Genomic DNA, 13,384 nt, shown 5'->3' on the forward strand with positions numbered 1-13,384 from the left:
GCACTTAATAAGCGCTTCTTCATATTAGTGATCAGCTCACAAACTGTTCCGCTTTGTACACTATTAATCAGCCAATGTTCAGCAAATACTCTTGCTGTTCAGCTCTCATTGTTACTTGGGAACTTGTTTGCTTCGCGGACGACATGGATATTATTGGGAGAAAATTTGAAACGGTGGCAGATTTGTACAGCCGCCTAAAACGCGAAGCAACAAGAGTCGGGCTAATGGTGAATGCGACGAAAACAAAGTACATGCTGGTTGGCGGAACTCAGCGCAACAGGGCCGCCTAGGAAGCAGTGTTACGATAAACGGGGATACCTTCGAGGTGGTGGACGAGTTCGTCTACCTCGGATCCTTGTTAACGGCTGACAACAATGTTAGTCGGGAGATACGAAGGCGCATCATCAGCAGAAGTCGTGCCGACTATGGGCTCCAGAAGAAACTGCTGTCAAGAAAGATTCACCCCCGCACCAAATGCACGATGTACAAAACGCTCATAAGACCGGTAGTCCTCTATGGGCATGAGGCGTGGACTATGCTCGAGGAGGAGTTGCAAGCTCTTGGGGTTTTTGAACGCCGAGTGCTAAGGACGATCTTCGGTGGCGTGCAGGAGAACGGCGTGTGGCGGCGAAGGATGAACCACGAGCTCGCTCAACTCTACGGTGAACCCAGTATCGTGAAGGTAGCTAAAGCTGGATGGATACGCTTGGCATGGCATGTTGCAAGAATGCCGCACAACAACCCGGTAAAGATGGTGTTCGCTACGAATCCAGTCTGAACAAGAAGGCGTGGGGCGCAGCGTGCTAGGTGGATTGACCAGGTGCACCAGGACCTGGAGAGCGTGGGTCACAGTCGAGCTAAAAACGCCAAACCCCAAGTGTCTCGCATTGGACATTCCCAGTGGCGCGGAAAGTAGGTAGGACAGGTAGGACATGTACTACGCACGAAAACACCAGGGTAGGACAGTCAAAGGATTGTCCTACCCACGATTCAACAGAAACAAAATCAGAACAAAGCTTGAGCAATATATTAAACTATTTATCATCTGTTCAATATACATACAAACTCGTACAACGTCGTACTTATTATTATGAAGAATAGGAGACACGATAAGGTTTTTCATGGTTTGCTTATGCCTAGCATGTTTGCGCATGTTTTGTGCATGACCCTCAAAAAAAGTTTTGACTCTTGTGAAGAATGATTGAGGATATCTATAGTGAAAATTTTGGGAAACTAACTACAATCGCCTCTCCACATCTCGGTATCGAAGGGACCATGGAGATAGGGAGAGATCGAGTCAAAGAACAAATTTCTGATGAATACTAGATTGAAAAACACTCCGTTGCCAAGAAAATAATACACAAACAGACGTCATTTTGCGCTCCTTATTTGTTTTGAATCCCAAAACTTTGGTCTAGTAACCTTCGATATTGGTCATATCGACATACGGAGAGAAAATTGAGAACGAAAAATCAACAGAAACACATTGAGATATGGAGATATCGAGATAAGGAGGATATTGAGATATGTAGAGTGAAGATGTATGCAGACTGAAGGAAATTATGAAATCATCGACAAAGGGAGAGATATCGAGATGTAGAACATCGAGATGTGGAGAGTCCACTGTATAAGAATTGTTACAAGAAACATCTTTAACCGTTAGAAAACAAATGGAGCAATCCTCTATGACAATTCCCAATGAATAAAAGGACAATTTCTTAAATATATCTACGACCAACCCTGTACGATCTGAACGATTTTTTGTTTTCGGAAAATTGTTGTACTAATTACAGGTGTCTTTTTAGTCACTTGGTCTCTATTTTAATGTAAGTCTCTAAAAAGTCTCCGTTTTAATATAAGGTATTTAAAGTCTCTGTGTTAACCAAAATGGTCTCTAAAGTCTCTTTTATTCTTATTCTGCTTGTTTTGAATCTTGATGTAAAATTGTACGGGCTCCAGAGGAACATTATGAGACTATAACGGGTTTAACAGGCTCTTCAAGAATTTTGTCTCAGATTTTACGAGGAAAAGCTTCTGGAATTATCATAATGATTTTATATACAATATGTTCAGGGTCTCCCAGAGGGATTTCTTCGCCAATAAACAGAGAACGAGTGAAGGCGCTTGAGCCTAGGCTTTGGAGTCCGGATACAAGGAAAGAATACCTGTATCCCATCCTAAGAGAAAAGACATTCGATCCCATTGGAGTGTGTTTTAATCTTCTTGGCTTCGCTCTTCCCAGCAACTCCCTACGCAAATTCCCATTTTCCAAATATTAAACGGTTGATGCGGTTGTCCCCGTTTCTTCTGCCACCAAATTCAAAAAATCTGAAAACATTAATACTGACAAGAAAATAGCGCTGATATTTCCAGGATACTTTTCATTATTCGCTGTGCAAGCACTAGAATAGAAAAGAATGCTTAGAAGAATTTCGCCCAAGGATATTCACAAAAGTTTATTCCAGAGTTTTTGAAAAAAATGATTGAGGGTTTTTTTTAAGAAACCCTCTAAGAATTCCTCCGCTAGTTCATCATTCAGGTTTCTTCCCAGATATACAAAATTCTTTGAAAGGGTTTTTCAAAAAAATATTTTTTTCTAGGAATTTCTCTAGCATTTTATCCAAGTAATACTGCTGCAGTTTTTCCAAACATTTCCTTAAAACTCCTTGTCAAGAAATTCTCATGCGATCTTCAAAAGTTTATTTAAGTTTTTACACTAGTTAATACAAAGCATTTTTTCCAATAATTCCTCCGATCATTCCTGCACACATTTTTTCAGAGATTCTTTCCAATACTTTATAAGAAATTCCTTTAGAAAACCCTGCGGAATACTACCCCGAGATTCGATTTTTTTCGATTATCTCAGCAAATTATCTATGAAAGCTTCTAAAGCGACTTCGAAAGTCCAGAAGTTCTTTCAGAGGTCCTTGTTTATTGAGAATGACTACAAAACTTACATAGTATTTATTAGATGCTACTCTCGGATTTTCTGTAAAAATACCTCTTGGATTTATTTTCAGAAAAAAAAATCGTGGCATTTCCCTGGAAACATACCTAGAAGAATTCCTAGAAAATGAACTTTCAGGTTTTAATTGAGAAAATCTCATAGTATTAATGCAGGAAATTCTGTAAAAAATTTAAAAGGCATGTCTAGAGCAATTGATGAAAATAATTGTTTCAGAGAAATCTCTAGTAAGAAATTTTATATAAATCTTAGAAGACAATTTTATAGTAAATTACTGGAGGGATTTCTGGAGAAGTTATTGATTGAATTTTAGAAGATATTTTGAACTGGAATCTTGGAGTATATCCCAGAGAAATCGATGGATGAATCACTGGTTAAAATCTTGTAGAATATCCCAGAGAAATCGATGGATGAATCACTGGATAAAATCTTGGAGGGATTAGGATTTTCTTGAAAATAATCGCATAGATTTTATGAAGATATTCGGATTATTTCTAAAATAACCTTAGGGTGAATTCCATTTATGTGGTTATCCTTAGGAAAATCCAGGTTAAAATCTTAAGGTATTCTAAACTAAATTCTTGGAGAAATTCGTGAAGAAATTCCTTGGAAAATAATCACTAAACGTGCTTTTCAAAAATTTCTGATATAATTTTTGAAGAAGATCATGAAAAAACACATGCAGTAATACTTGTCGTAAAGTCACGAGAAAATCTTAAGAAATGTGTTAGATCTTAGACAAAAATCTGCTCTATGGGATATTAAAAATCAAACTCTTATCTCCAGGCTCCTATAAGGTTTCGTTTTGTTTTACTGGTTCCTTTTTGGTATCTTTTCGGCCTTTTTTTGGTTTATTTTATGTTTCTTTTTGGTCTCTTTTCTCAGTCTATAGAGATCTTTTCCTATTGTTAAGATACTCAGTCCTTACCATTCCCGTAAAGACGAAAAGCTTTCATAGTCTACTGATAACTGACACCCTTTGCGTTTGAGCCCCTTCAATATAGTAATTTTAAATTTTCAGCCTAGGATTCCATAGATTTAAAATATTTCTTAGCTTCATTATGCACAAAATATTTGCCAACGTTTGTCCTACCCATGGTTTTGAACGTGGACGCGCCTTTGGACATTACACTATTATAAATTCTCTCAATTACAAAACCACAAAAAATAGCATTGGAGAAGAAGTTGTCCATTAGGGCGATTCATATTTTAAAAATGTTTGAAAATCCAATCTCCCATATGCTCCTCACCATTCTTACCATAAAAATAGTCTTCTGTGAAATTTTCAGCTTTCTAGGTGGTGATTTAAAGGTGGCCCAAAGACAATATAGGTTTATATGGAAATAACTATGGAGAAATTTTAAGAAATGTTCCAAGCATGCTAGTACTGTAATGTAAGTAGAAACTTATTATCCCATATTGAAAACTCATTCTTCAAACCTTAACGAAGGACGTTGCTGAAGAAAGAAATCCATTTTGAGCTAATTTTGTTTGGGATTTCGGTACATGTTTGCAGGGCTATAATCCCATATTAAGCTAAATAATAGCAAACAAAATCTTGAATATCTCTTCTGCTATCCGTCGGATTGAATTTCTCTCTTCAGCAAATTTCTTTTTTATGGTTTGAAGAATTAGTTTTTACTGCTAATGAGTTTGTACTTACCTTACAGTACTAGCGTGTTTGGATCATATCTCAAAATATCTCCATAGTAATTCCCATATAAACCTACATTGTCATTGGGCCACCTTTAAATCACCACCTAGAAAGCTGAAAATTTCACAGAACACTACTTTTATGGTAAGGATCGTAAGGAACAGATGGGAGATAGGATTGTCAAACACTTTTAAATTTTGAACCGCCCTATTGTCCATTTGTGATTACAGCTACTGACAAATACGGTTAAATCACCGCACACTATGAGTAAATTTCCTAGCGATCATTTCCATATGATCTACAGTGCTAATCTTTGCATTCGTATATCGAGCGACAGGCACGTTTCTGAGTATCTCTGAAAATTATTGTTTACGATCGGAACAAAATTACTAAATGTGCAGTTTTGAACGTAGCATTTACAGATTAAAATCACGGAGTTATTTAAACGTACGCTATCCAATATCCATAATATATCAAATACTTCATTAACGGTATCATCTAAAACTATATAACTGAGAGAAAAACAAAAGCTTCGCTAGTTTTTGCACCATCGTCGAAACCTAAAAACCGGTCAAACAATGTTCAAGCTCGCATTCCTGGCGTTTGCTGTGGGATCGATCCTCTGCATGGTAAGATACAACAATCGACCCGGTCGCTATACCTACCGGAGGATAACGCGATCTGTTCAGAGTTCCATTTCAGCGGAGCCGAACAAGCTGCAGGAAGCGATGGAGAAACTGCCCCTTGCGATGCAAGGGGTGACGAAACAGTTGGGAGGATCCATGGGACAAATTGCAGGTAATAAGGATAATACGCTTTGAAAACTATTGTCGTATCGAGAACATAAAAGCATATAAAGACTATCTAATTTTATTCAACATAAATTTGAACAAGCATCAATTTTTTAAATTATATTTACAGAAATGGGTAAAAAGTTGCTTGGAAAGTTCAGTAGAGGCCAACGTGAGCGTTCCAAACGGTCGGCAGAAACCAGCTACGTAATAACCAGTGCGGACAAATCGAACTACCAGAAGGTTGAGGTGAAGAACAAAGACGACAACGATAATTCCCTGCACCAGAACCAAGAAGCTGTTGTTTGTTTAGTGAAAGAAAATGAAGTTTATTGGCTGGAGATGGTCACCTCAGCGTTGATCTACGTCACGCAGGAGATGAAGAAAGTTTTGAACGGAAAAGTGATCAAACAGCAGATGCCAAAGGACATGTATAATCGCACCAAGTCGGCGCATTAAGCAACATGAGTTTTGAAAAATACCAGATGTAAAACTAATAAATGATGCTGTGGTAGAGCGTATGTTATATGGAGAACACATATTCACGAACCTTGCATTCGACTGGCTCACACTATCCTCAAGGCCCGGTCATTCAGTCTCACTTCGGCTTTGCTAGATGATAGTGCCTTCACCGCGCAGCGCACGTCTTAATTATATCCGTGCTCGGAGTCGTTACCACAAGATGGCGACGAGGATGTAGAATCCTTGTATTTATTATCGATTATCTATTTTTGATTGTGTAATGTGATGGTTTAACGAAGTAATAGAATAACATATTGAAAAGAAAAAAAAACGTGCAAAATTATGTTACTGCGATAATCATTTGCTGGTGCGGATAGCCAGAGAAGTGGAATAATCGGGGAGTGTGTGTAGTGATTGATTGTGTAATTTATAAAAGTGATGATGTTTTGAAATGAAACAGAACGGAAAATAAGTCAAATAACCTTGTGTCAATCCCGGAAGAACAGTGCGAAGGTGACCTTATTTTTTTTGCCCTGCTCTTATTTCTGCTGTCGCTGGCGCACGGTCAAGGTCAAGGTCATGCATTGTGTTGTGTTCGAGGTTTACAATGTGCTGCTTCAGCGGAAGCGAACCAAGGCCACGCTTGGGTTTGCATATGTGAAAAATTTACAGGATGGTGACTTTATTCATTTCAGTTTTGTGTAATTGTTAATGCTTGGTTAACACTTCAGTGTAAAACAATGGTAAAAAAAACTTCGCTTATTGTGAACAGCACAAGCGTGGTGGTTCTAGAGATTGCAAATCGTGCGACAGCCGGTAAGTTAATAGGCTGTAATCCAAGGTAAGTTCTTATAGAAGCATGTACCATATGTATGGTATGATTACCGTAAAATTGCGGAAATTCACAGAGGGCATAAGTCCGATAGGCGACTGATATCGAAATGATCAACATTATCAGATCAATAATATGTTCGAGGAAAAATATAAAATAAAAGTTATGCCGTTGTATCATTGTGCCTTTTTCGCCACACGTATAACCAATGACCAAGAAAAGGGAAGAATCCATATCCCTTTGGAAACGAAAGGTTTTTTTGCCTCTATTGTCTATCGTCATGCTAAGTGAAAAAGCTCCAGAATTAATAGTATTTTCATGAAACATTTATGTTACTTATTAGCTCTGGAGATTTGAAGATGGGGAGAAAGTAACCCTTAATGATCCTTAATGAGACGCAAAAAAAAAATGTCCGGCACTGTTTCATCCCGACAGGGATATACATGAGATTTATCTCATAGGTTCTGAGAACACAGAACCTGGGAGGGAGAAACCAATACGAAATTTATGTACGTCAAGGTGAGCCGAGATTCTGCTGTCACGAACTGTTACTGTGAGCCTAGATCTAAAATAACGGACAAACATGATAAAAGCGCGTAATTGATCAAAACGTATTTTTGCATTTTATCAAATGTGACAAAAAAAAATCGATTGAAAAGCTATTCATGCTTATTCAAAAGTAATATCACAATAGCACCTTTTATCCTTATTGAATATAAATTATTCAAATACGCATTATTTTACTTTTTCCAAATAAAACGAAAATTAAATGCACTGAAAACTTTGGCCCTTTTTCCATGTTTGTCCAGGACGATCAAAGGAACGCAACAAAAGAAAACTAGCGATTTTCATTAAGTCTGCCTTGATTGTCGTTGGCAAGCTGGAGTTTTCTTGCAATTCGAAATAACTTTGTGTCATATTTCGTGTGTAATATCGGTGCCTGCCTCCCAGCACAGAACATGTTTTAGGATGGCGAATATAAATGTATTAGCTTTAATGAAAAATAAAATGGCTCGTATTAAATGAAAATATGAAAAATAAAAATCAAATAATTGTATATGCATGATGCTCAAATATTGAAAGAATTATGCTCTTATTTTGTTAGTGTGAAAGTAGGTCGCTATAAGACGATACGACAAAATCAATTGCATAAAGGGAGATCGCTCTTGAATGATGTAGTACATACAATGGTCCTTCTTGAACAATGACGGTTGCTCTTAGATGTTGCGAAAAGTATATGGAACGCTATTAGTCGATGAGAAAAGTCTAATGATGCATCTTAGGTGATGCGAAAAATCAAGTGATCCCCACAAATGGGGCGAAGAAAAAAATGGCCACTCTAAAAAACCGAAAAAGTCAAAAGACCAGATAAAACAAATGGATTAAACGTAAAATAAAATGACTGCTCTTGAATGGACAAAATCTAATGACCGCTCTTGAATGATGCGAAAAAAAAACGAAAGCTCGAAAAGACTGATAATCGCTCTTGGATGATGCGAAACAACCAGATGATAACAAATGAAAGATAAGAAAAATGATGATCGCCAATGAATGATAAGTAGAAGAATATTACCGCTCTTGAATGATGCGAAATAGAAAACCAAAGCTCTTGGGTGATGCAAAAATTCTGATGATCGCTCTTGAATGATGCGAAAAATAAAATTAAAGCTTTTGGATGATGCGAAAAGTCTGATGATCGCTCTTGGATGATGCGAAATAACCAGTTGATAATAAATGAAAGATGAGAAAAATGATGATCCCCAATAAATGATAAGTAGAAGAATATTACCGCTCTTGAATGATGCGAAAAAGAAAACGAAAGCTCTTGGATGGTGCAAAAATTCTGATGATCGCTCTTGAATGATGCGAAAAAGAAAATGAGAGCTTTTGAATGATGTGAAAATTCTGATGATCACTCTTGAATGATGCGAAAAAAGAAAATGATACGAAAAGTCTGACGATCGCTCTTGGATGATGCGAAATAAACAAATAATCATCAATAAAAGATGAGAAAAGTCTGATGTTGCTTTTGGATGATGCAAAGTAACCAAATTATAATTATTGCCAATGAATAATGAGTAGAAAAATATTACCACTCTTGAATGATTCAAAAAAAAAATGATCGCTCTTGGATGATGCGAAAAACTAAATGATCGCTCCACGAAAAAAAAATGGATACTTAGATGATGCAAAAAGTCTGATGATCGCTCTTGAGTGATGCGATAAATGGAATGATCGCTCTCGGATGTTGAAAAAAAGAAAAAATAACCGCTCTGGAAAAATACACAACATACAAATAATAGACGTTTTATAATGCAAGAAGTCCTATGAGTCCTAAAGTGATGAAAAATTGAAATGAAAGATCGCTTTTGGATGATGTGAACAATCAAATGAAGACAAGAAAAGTCATCGCTCTCAAATGATACGAAACATGAAATAAACGCTTTTGAATAATTCCAAAAATCAAATCATCACTCTTGGATGATTGATGCGAAAACATATGCTCTTGGATAAACGCAAAAACAGAATCGAGTGTATACTATCTGAACATTCTACTACGGAATAAAATAGTTAGCTCTTAACTGATGTGAGAAATCTGGTGTACGCTCTTGAATGATGCGAAATCTCGCTCCATTTTTTTTTTAAAGGTGTGAATTCCGATGGCGTGGAAGTGAGTAATAATGTCTCAAGACAAAGATGCATTTAATGAATACGTCAAGAAATAACATGTAACAAACGTTGATCAGAGAAAGATGTTTACAAGAATCATCAGTTGATCAGATAAAAGCAGTCAAAATGATATTGATGCACAATTGAAAGAGAAATGAAAAGGTATGATTAATATTTGTTGACTTCATTTTAAGGTGCATATAGGAATCTTCGAATTGGATTGCTCTAAATATTCGAATTGTGATGCTTGTGTTCAACCACCGGACATAGTGTACGCACCATATGAAAATAACGCTTGATGAAGGCAGAAGTGCAAGTGGTGTTGCATCAGTTACCATTGCTCTTGGGTTTGTGCGCCTGTTTTATTCGTTGAAAATATTGGAAGATACTATGTTGTCTTTAATAAAGACACTGAATCTGCCTATACCATGATAAAAATGTTCACGAGGAATTTTCGTTCGGCTGATTTTATATCTCTTGAATGCTGCAGTATGTTTTGGAAAATGATCCTAGTTTTTTCATGTTTTTATCACTTCTATGAATGGCCAATAAGTGCCTAAAATAATGATTTTAAAAGCATTGTGATTTTGTAGTCGTGAGTGCGAGAGTCGGAACCACATTTCTAGACTATTTTGTGTTACGGAGTTATGGTGCAATTCATCATTAGTTAGAAGCTGATTTGCTTTGCTCGTATGATACATTCCATGAAGTGTGTGTTAGTAAACTAAGAGTATAAGGGTATCGTGTATACATATAAGTTATGACAATTTGCCTGAGAACAAATTTTTGAGAGATTTTTGAAGTGTCGCAGCTACACTGTATTGGACGTGTTAAGTTGAATCAAAAACACATTTCGCACCTTTTGAAAAACTATATAAAAATATGCCACTGGGTCAACAATGTTTTGAGGAGTCCATTGATAAAATAATTGTGTGTCTAAGCTACAGATGGTCTACAGGAGAAGTGTAGTTGGAAATATTCGGAATTCGTACAGCAGTATACTGAAGAAGACACTAATGCTTGAGCTAGCATAAACATACTGTCCCTCCAGATACGGTTATCACTGAATAAAACTTTACAAGGATATTACAGATCAATAAATCACCTAGTTTTCGATAGCGTTTGGGACAATACTCATATCTGAGCAAGCCATAATTAATTCTTTTGTGAAAAGAAATACGAAACTAGGAATCAATCAGATTGTACATTTTGGTTACTTTATTTGTATTTAAATAGAATGATTTCTAATTTTAGAAAAAGGATTCAGAAGTCCCAAACAGCAAAATTTCAAATAAAATAACAGTGAGACAGTACACTATATATTTAACGAAATGGATTGATATAGAAATTCGATTGCATTTCTTAGGTTTCATCCCACAAAAAAATATGAGTGATCAACTACGCCAAAACATGGAAAATATTTAGAATGTAAAATTCGTTCTTTTCTTTGTTCTGACTGAAAAACAATTGCAATATTGTATCAACATTTTCAAAGCCATAAATCTTACGAGTTAGCAAGTATGTAAAAGCACAAGTCGACAAATGTGACAGCCATTATTTGAATACCGGACGTTTCACCTTGGATAATTAGTGAATTGATTGATTAGTGCGCCCATCTACAGTTTGAGCAGCCTTACTATTAAGTATGCTAATGTACCGATTTTATGGGAGATAAAATCAGAATTAGTTTCTTAGAGAACCAAACATAGAAGCAAAGATTAAATACAAAGTAACATATTGTCCCAGGGATTATCACACGTTAGCTATGCAAGACAATTTGTTGTTGTTATTAAACAATTGTAATAAAATATGTAATGTACTACAATTGACCGTTTTACTGCAATTGAGCATACTAATATAACTAATAATCATGTGAACGAAAACTATTCTATTTTGATCGGCTTCGTAGAAATTGTTATTATAAATTGTTGAGTACTCCGTTGTGGATACACTCTGGTTGTGGATATGGGTTTCGTTTAAAAGTATTGGGAAGGACCATGGGTACTTACTTCTAAGATTTCTATGCTCGCAATGTCAACAGAATATCGGAACTGTAAGCAAAATTTATGTATTGTAGTATACATTTTTGTTGGATATGTTAGATATTGTAGGCTACAAGAAATGGTTTTGTTGCACCATGGTATGGGTTAATTACACAATATTCCTTCGTTCAGATGAGTGAATGTTAATAGTTAGAAACTCATTAAAACAAAATAAACTGTAATCTACTTTTTCTAGGAAAAAGGGGATGTGGTAGAGCGTATGTTATATGGAGAACACATATTCACGAACCTTGCATTCGACTGGCTCACACTATCCTCAAGGCCCGGTCATTCAGTCTCACTTCGGCTTTGCTAGATGATAGTGCCTTCACCGCGCAGCGCACGTCTTAATTATATCCGTGCTCGGAGTCGTTACCACAGATGCCAACAACAATTGGTTTAAAATATGCTGGAAAGATTTAACAGTTCGAGAAATAAATGTGAACCATATAAGTTTTTCTGAGGTTTCTTTACAAAATTTTAGATAGTTTCCAAAGGGGCTTGGAGCCTTGGTCCAGTGGGGTTTTGAAAATTTCCCCCAGGTTTCTGGAAATGTTCAGACGGACATCGAACATAAGTCTTGCTTCGTGGGGAAAACCCAAGTTAATTATTTATTTCTTTTTTGATCTCTTCAGGATACTTATAGTCACTTGAGAGATCTTTCAAGATGACCTTGAGCAAACGTTCAGTTTTGTCGTCATACATAAAACATTTGTTCTTCTATTCTTCAAGATGAATTACACAGTTGACATTCGAGTTATAATTGGACAATTACGAATTTTCCTACAAACCAATCCATAAACTCGTTTCATTTTATATTTTTGCATATTTTGTATAGGACAAATGATTTCAGTCACCGTTTAGTCCTGTAATTACCAGAATTAATGAACTTCGGTAAACCTCATCGAAAATTTTTAGAATTACGAATTTACGAATTATACACGAAAATAAATTCAGTTTCCGAAACACCGTTCGTAGAAAAATCTTTTCCATCCGAAACACAACAGCTAGCCAAAACAATGGCCGCATAAAACTGACCACAGATAGCGCACAACCCCCTGAGCTCTCCTCGAGCCTGGCACAATTCTGCTTGTCTGAGACGCGTATGAAATTATCATTACTGTTGCATGTTGCACTATTCCGAGTGTCCCAGACATTACCTAGCCACTGACAGTGCCCTGCTGGAAGAGAGTTGAATAAACCCTTTCGCATGCACACTGAACTGCTCATGAGAGCCCCACTGATTTTATCTTCCTTGCCCGTCTTAGGACGGGAAACAACGTTTCCACATAATAAATTACTCGTTTGTCAGCCATAAGCCACCGGGCTGGAGCTTTCCAGTCTACCGAAGAAGGAAGGAAAGGAAGGAAGGAAGTAAGAACGGACGAATCCGAATTAGCAGGATATCATTTGCAGTGAGATGTTGGTACATTACAAGTGCCTATGTCTTGCATAGTTGAATTAGCACAAGTACGTTGGTAGGTACCGTCAAACGATCCGATGCACGTCATCCGAAAATGTGGTTAGCTTTGCTATGCTTCAAGCTGATTTACATATTAGGAGCATATATTCTAATGGGTGGAGCTGTAAAACGGTGTTAATGCCAGAGTGGTTCGCCGGAAAGATTGGTGGATCTGCTGTCCTTGTATGCCACAAATCTTAGCTTTGAGTGTCGTCATTGCATAAATTTGAATCGAATTAGGATGAATGGACGGATGGAAATGTGTACTGAATAAGAGGGATTATTTCTGTTCGTTGGAGGAACTTAGAAGCGGGAAGTTATTTGACAGACACATCACGTGTTTTATTAGCTTGTCCTGTTCTAGATTTCAAATCATAACGATAACGAAACGATAATGTAAAAGAACAACTACGGCTCCTAGATTTCTGTGATAAGCACAAGAATCACTATACATTACAATGATTTTACAATCGCCTTCATCGACTCCAACAACGTACTTTCAGAAT

The 13,384-nt window shown here is 36.8% G+C and overlaps 1 protein-coding gene across 2 annotated transcripts; it reads left to right on the forward strand.

Moving 5' to 3' along the window:
- Positions 1 to 5,138: 5,138 nt before the first annotated feature.
- LOC110679247 lies at positions 5,139 to 11,869 on the forward strand. 2 transcript variants are annotated; one of them, XM_021853448.1, is made up of 4 exons: positions 5,139 to 5,248; positions 5,309 to 5,417; positions 5,541 to 5,913; positions 11,798 to 11,869. In XM_021853448.1, exons 1-3 carry the CDS (start codon positions 5,198 to 5,200, stop codon positions 5,867 to 5,869), a joined length of 489 nt encoding a protein of 162 aa, XP_021709140.1. In that variant the 5' UTR covers positions 5,139 to 5,197; the 3' UTR covers positions 5,870 to 5,913; positions 11,798 to 11,869. The 2 variants fall into 2 exon arrangements, with proteins under 2 accessions (XP_021709140.1, XP_021709139.1); XM_021853447.1 differs by lacking the exon at positions 11,798 to 11,869 and having other exon boundaries at positions 5,541 to 5,949.
- Positions 11,870 to 13,384: the final 1,515 nt, after the last annotated feature.

Source organism: Aedes aegypti, chromosome 3 (assembly GCF_002204515.2).
Source record: "Aedes aegypti strain LVP_AGWG chromosome 3, AaegL5.0 Primary Assembly, whole genome shotgun sequence".
Taxonomy (NCBI): Eukaryota; Metazoa; Arthropoda; class Insecta; order Diptera; family Culicidae; genus Aedes; species Aedes aegypti.